The sequence below is a fragment of the Sinohyriopsis cumingii genome, unplaced genomic scaffold (assembly GCF_028554795.1).
Source record: "Sinohyriopsis cumingii isolate HCF-2022 unplaced genomic scaffold, ASM2855479v2 utg000127l, whole genome shotgun sequence".
NCBI lineage: Eukaryota > Metazoa > Mollusca > Bivalvia > Unionida > Unionidae > Sinohyriopsis > Sinohyriopsis cumingii.
Window position 1 is genome coordinate 255053 of NW_028315871.1, and position 6669 is coordinate 261721.

At 32.2% G+C, this 6669-nt stretch overlaps 1 protein-coding gene across 1 annotated transcript in view; it reads right to left on the minus strand.

The window, feature by feature from the left end:
- LOC149774829 (nephrin-like) overlaps positions 1-5307 on the minus strand; it is a 107065-nt gene extending 101758 nt beyond the window's left edge. Inside the window, exons 1-2 of the mRNA XM_089944707.1 lie at positions 5009-5307; positions 316-690 (exon numbers count right to left, since the gene is read on the minus strand). Coding sequence (XP_089800833.1) covers positions 316-690; positions 5009-5078 — 445 coding nt within the window. The 5' untranslated portion in view covers positions 5079-5307. The remainder of the gene's footprint in view (positions 1-315; positions 691-5008) is intronic.
- Positions 5308-6669: the final 1362 nt, after the last annotated feature.

Sequence of the window (6669 nt, forward strand, 5' to 3'; positions counted from 1 at the left end):
TCAGACTGGTAATATTTCTGTTTACGACCCATGAAACCTTGGGATGAATGTGTATTTAGAGTTTCATGTCATGACAGGCCAGCCCATAAGCTATTCTGTTCTATAACATTAATGGTCAAAATTGTATAGCAAAACATCAAATGTTTAATAATGACTCATCTTTCTTATTTGGTAAAATTCTGCTTATCTCAGACCTATGGAAGTCCTGGGTAAACTAATTTATGAAAAAATGGATTTTTTCAAATCAACAGTTTTCATATCACCATTATCTAGATAATAGCTTTGTATCTTTGACAAAAACTGTAATGTACATACACACTACATTGATATGAACCTGCCCAGACTGTGTATAGTTTCCAATGCTCATCTCATCTCTAGCATCACAGAATATGTACATATTCTGATTGAATGTAGTTCCCATTAGTGTCAATGTACTGTAGGATATCACTAGGTCTGACTCTGGTTGCCCTGGTACCATTATTGAACCAGGTGTGGAGGAAATAGATTGGTTCCCAATGAGTATTGGTGACTGATTAACTGTTCTACTGTACCATTTAAATGTTGCTGGGGGTCTGCTGCCACGAGGAGCAGTGCTACATCTTATGTAAGTAATTCCTCCCCTGACAATATTTAATGTTGAGGTTAATGCTTCATCTGAGGTATTTGTCAACTGAACCGTCATAACCGGAACTGTAAAGAAATAAGTAAAAGATTCAGAACTTTTGAAATCCTTACAGGTAGCAACTTACTGAATCACAAGAGAAATTTATTTATCATTAAATTTTAAAAAAATCAGCTGGAACAAAGCTCCTTCCCAAACACCAACACAATTAAATTATATACCACCCCTCCTATTCTTGAATTTCTGCAAGGAACAAGAACAAATAAATGTATAGATATACAATGACTGCTAATTAAGATCTGAGATAACAAGTGTGTACGATTAATGCAAATTTATGTCAATATATTTCAACATCAATATAAAAATAAGTAAAATGTAATTTGTCATGCAACAAAAAATCGATGAATTAGATTTGTTGACTGTAAGTTCACATGACATAGTCCTTATTTTGGCAATCAAGAAAACTGTATAAAACTGTTGACATATTTACATGAGTCAAATTATTTTACTTTGCAATATTTACTTAAATAAATTTGTACATATTCCCATATTAACCTTCAGGTGTTAACTATGTTCATCAAATATACCAAAATTGTTGTGGTTTTCTATCATATTACATGATTACATTAATCAACAAAATAACAAGTACAGCCAGATATATAAAAGTAAAACCAATGCAGCTGCATTGGTTCAGTTTGTAAGGCACTGGATTCATGACTAGCTAGAAAAATGGAGGCTGAAATCTCACCATTTCATCAACCTGGGTTGTTATTATTATACTTGGATCTTGCCTGTAATCCAATTCATTATCTTGATGATAAAAGTCTACTTGAATTTCATCAGATGTATGGCTTCAAAAATGTTCACAAGCTCAATCAAGTAAGAGTTTAATGTTGTTTATTCTGAGTTTACCGTGGTATAATCTGTCAGTTGCCGATTCATTATGTTATTTTGTCTGCATCATTAAATAATAGAAATCATAACTGAGCGTAGTAATACATGTTTGGGGTTTTTCTGTTACATAGCTATTTATAGCACTTTGGATTGTCCTGCTTGATCGTAATAAGGTCATCATAATACCAGTCCTTCAACCAATGGAAACCAAATTTATTCAAGTTTTTTTTTTTAAATGTAAGAATGTTGTTTTCCTTTAATGCTTACATTGTGTCTGCCTTCACTGGCAGTGTTTATCTTATGCTGTACATGTGAATCTTTTTATAGAAGTGGAAAAGGAGTTCTCCTTACAGTTCATACAGAAATGAACGCAATTCATTTTGATCACGTGGTAACATTCTGACCATGACCAATGGAAATGTTACCTTCCTGTACAGCTACTGGTATTGCAATTATTTAGATGCAAGATAAAGTCATTCACTAAGTAAATATGTGTGGCTGTTGTTCATAATCAATCTAATAAAAATTTGCTTACATACCAAATCTGATCAAAATCTAACCAGAAAGGTTGTCCACAATCTGATGCATAATCATCTCATTAACTCTGTATGATTTGATGACCTACGAAACATCACTGCTTTTGGTCCATGATGATGTTTTGCAAATATTGCATTTCCCTGATGGCAAACTATTTTGAGATTTAAAATAGGTATATTGTATTTTGACAATAGGGTCATTCTTATTTTCAGCAAATAGGTTTCAAAGAAAATAAAAGTCTAAAGAAACTTTAAGCAGATGGGAACTGTAAATGCTATAAATAGTACCTGACAAACTGAAAAACATTGCAAGCACACCTTGTTGACATAAAATGCTGACTACATCACTAACATTGATAATGATGAGAACCACCAAAGACTGGATCTGATTTTTCTGGCTTTAGGACTGAGAATTAATGTGGTGTTCACATATCTGATCCCAAACATTAGAGTCAGGTTGTACCCATATAAACACCAAAAGTTAATTACCACTACTTTTGATCTTTCTACAACATATCTGAGACCAAAGCAAATTAAATCAATTCATACAGACAGCTAAAATAACAACAAACTAAACATCACAGTCAAGCAATGCTTTCCTATTCCACCTGATACAATTAATACCTCAATGTAAATACCTTACCTCAACTACTGGTGAACATATGAATTTTTCCTGCTGGTTGAACAAGCAAAATATACACCAGGTACTGTATTTAGTTAACCGTCAATTGCTCATTTGGTAAATGCATATCTTATTTGCAAGCAGATATGAATGGAGTAGCATGACCAGAAGGCTACATAATGCTAGTAATAACATACCACTCTTTGCTATATGTATCACTATATAGCAAGAAAGAAACCTACTGCATTAGTGTTATGTATATTTAATTTGCATTGTTTGTCAGGTTTATTTTAGTTTTTGAAAATTTCATTTTACATTTTTACAATGCTACATTGTATGTTGGACCTAGCTTTGTCCAAATGAAAGTTATTTTTTACCAGAGTTGATTTTTGTAAAAAATTCTGTAAACAAGTAATACATAGCTAAAATATCTCATATATTCTCAATGTGTATCAGCTTCATATTGGAATTATTACTAACAGAAGTAAACTCCTTGAAAAATTATGAACTGCTCCAGCTTGCCAGAAAATATGATCTTTCTCTGTCAAAAGCTTCTTTATTTACACAAGAAATAAAAACAATATTTTAGTTCTGTAAATAACTATTACATAGCTAAAATAATCTCTATGTGTATTAGTTTAATGTTAGGATCATTATTAATAGAAGCAAACATGTTTATTTGGGTCTGGGTCTAGTTTATTCTGATTCCCCCAATGTATCGAATATATTCCATGTTCCATATTATAATTTTTAATTATAGCTAACATTTTATCTTGTAAATAATTAGAACCTTCCAGACTGAAAGATTCCATTAGGTAATAGTTTTTATTACAATATGCTAATTGTGACCAGAGGTTATGTAGAGTTCTATATAATCTTGTTACTGGAAAGCTTATAAATTCATACTTTAAGGTCTAGCAAAATCAGTTGTATTAATGTTGTGTCCAATAATTCATTGGGGCTGGAATTTATTTTTTCTTCAGTTAATTCAAGTGATTTTTCTCTGGAAATAAAGAGTGCTCACAAAAAGTGATATTTTTGAACAGACACATTCACGGGGATTTGTAGTGAATTAATACCTGCAGTTATATTACTGTGATTCGACAAAAGCCTGTTGGTACAATGCGGTGATACAGGCTATGACAGGCACATCAACAGTTTCAGTGCTGGACTTAATTTGGATTTCTATTTAAGTTTATACAGAACTATAATTATTGCCCTTTATGACTGTAATTCTAGGATTATTTGGGAATTAATTTGCAATACCATAAGTTTCATTTATTACATTTTCACTTTGCATTGTAGGAAATAAATTATTTGTTAATTTTACAAAGCTTGTTGCTTCTCACTCTTTTCCTTTCGGTATTTTAAAAGCATAGACTTGCATGAATTAGTATCATTAACATACAATTGATACGTATAATTTCCGTTTCATAGGAGTAGCTTATGGACAAGCTACTGGCATATCTGAGAAATGGCAGATATTCACTACTAGTTGAGAAAGCAATATGCTGTTGAAAAAACAAGCAAAATAATACACCAGGTACATTGTTTGATTCCTTAGTAATTGTTGCTGAATGTTGTAGCATTAATGCTTCCCTAATTTACAACCAGGCATGTAAGCAGAGCAATATATACTCATGCCAACTATATCCTGGAGAGACTGAAAAGTACCTTTTGTGGAACAAAGCAGGTAACTGTGGGATATAAACTGTTGTTCCAGAGATATTCCTATACTATCTAATCAGCAACAACATGCATGTACATGCTTACCTGGCCTAAAGAACAGGTGTAAATCATGTTTTCAGAGAAAGTTCACCAAGAAACTGTCCTGTGGTTGATATGTGAGCGAAGTCCATAAGGTATATCTGCTTCCTTGCATTATACCATCAGGAATTAACCAGTTATGTTTCAAAAAGATTATAAAATTATATCTTTCTTCTGTCTGAATCAAAATGAACAAATGCTGATTCAGATCTTGTTTATTTTGTCATCTGTTTAATGATGTAAAAATCAATGCAATGGAAAATCTTGTTTATGTTAAGCCTCAATTTCTTGATGTATAACCTGTATGATACATGGATCTTGTATGATAGAGAAGAAAGAGACAAAATGATCAACAGTCAATTCTATTTATTTCAAATCCTTCATTGGACCCCTTGGGTAATATTAAGCAGCATTACCTTTAGAGTCAAATGTCATAATTAAGGGTTACAGATAGTACAACAGTAAGTGGTAAAGAGTTAAAATGTGTACAAGCTGCTTATAAATGACTATTTATATTACTATTGTATTCCATTTTTCTATTGTATATTTTAGTCTATGTGTACTTACTTGCAGGTTTTATGACATAGACAGCAGAGTTTGTACCATACTGACATTTCCATCCGAACATATCTTGCATAGAATTAAATGATGTAATTGTAACACCAATTGTTGATGCTGTAGCACTGTAAGTGTATCTTGCTGCATCATTAGGAGGCTGGCATGGACCTGATGGAAGGCAATTTGTAAGACTATTATTGTTATTAATAGTCCAGCTTGCTGGCACTTTAAAGGATGGAATACTACATGTCAGGCTTACTGTCTCTCCATCCCTGGGTAAAGATTTATCTGCTGATATTGTGACCTGGGCATCTGGAAAGAAAAAACAAAGCAATGTTTTTGGTCACTGAGAGAAAAAGTCAACCATGTTTTTGCTTTTATCAAAAATCAGCTTTTCTTTCTTTTTGATGGTGGATTGACATAACTTATGGTTTTTAGGACAAACATTTTATAAAGGATTTGAGAAGTTAATGTTGTGAATTTGTGTAATTTTAGTAATGTCAATATCTGACAATATGTCAGCATTATTTGTAAAAGAAGCTTTTATGATGGGGTGATTTTATGCTTTCTAGCTTAGCCAAATTGTGTTAAGCAGATCTGAGAAATTCTTTAATGTGGTTTCTATTTTCAGTAAAAGCAGCCATAATGATGGCAAATTAGTATTATGAGTTTGAGAAATTGCCACAAGCATAGATATTTTCCCAAACCACTTCCCACTAAAGTTCTGAAAGATGCAGAACTACATGCAGTACTAAGTCAATCCTAGGCAATGATCATAATATTTCTTGAAAATAATATTATCCATGATCATTTAAAATATGTAGCTTTAAAACAAAATGGAAAAAAGGGTTGTTTTCACAAGCAACTAATGTCATGCAGAAACCAATTTGTTTTCTCAGTCTGTGATCCTGACTATGGCCCCATTGATCAGCCAAATGTACAAACCTTCAAATGTGTTTTAACCAGATATAATAATAATAATGAGGACTCTGTATACCACCTAATCTTTAGAAGCTCGAAGTGCTTTACAACATTAGACAACACCTATAAGATAAAAAACATATAATGATATGATTACAAAAACAAACACCATGAAATTAGAAAACATTACAAAACATGCTGAGAATATTTAAGGTAGGAAACATTATTAGGTCTTTAAGTTTGTTCTTGCAGTCGAAATAAGTGAGTTTTGAGAGCCCTCTTGAATGTGATCACTGTGTCTTTGTGTCCAAGTTCAGTGGGCAATTCATTTCACGTTGCTGGGCCTTGGTATGCAAAAGAACGCTGTCCATATGACTATTGCAGATTTATTGGAATTGCAAAGTGCTCAGACTTTTGGATTTAGTAGCTGTATTGAATTACTGTGAATTTATCTAATGACATTTTGGACTGTATTATTGTGATACATCAAGACTGTTGGCACATCAACACAATAGAGTGAACATCATTTGGATTAACACTGGAACTCATTTGCATTACGCAGTACTTTTAATTTGGCTTTTGATAGAACTTTTAGGACTATTTAGGATTATATTCACCATACTTTAAGTTATTTTTAATTTTATTTTTCTATTTTAGGGAAATAAATTATATTTTTGATTTTTTCAAAATTTGTAGGTTTTCACAGTTTTATGTTGCTTAGTTTAAGACCATATAGTCATAACACAGTA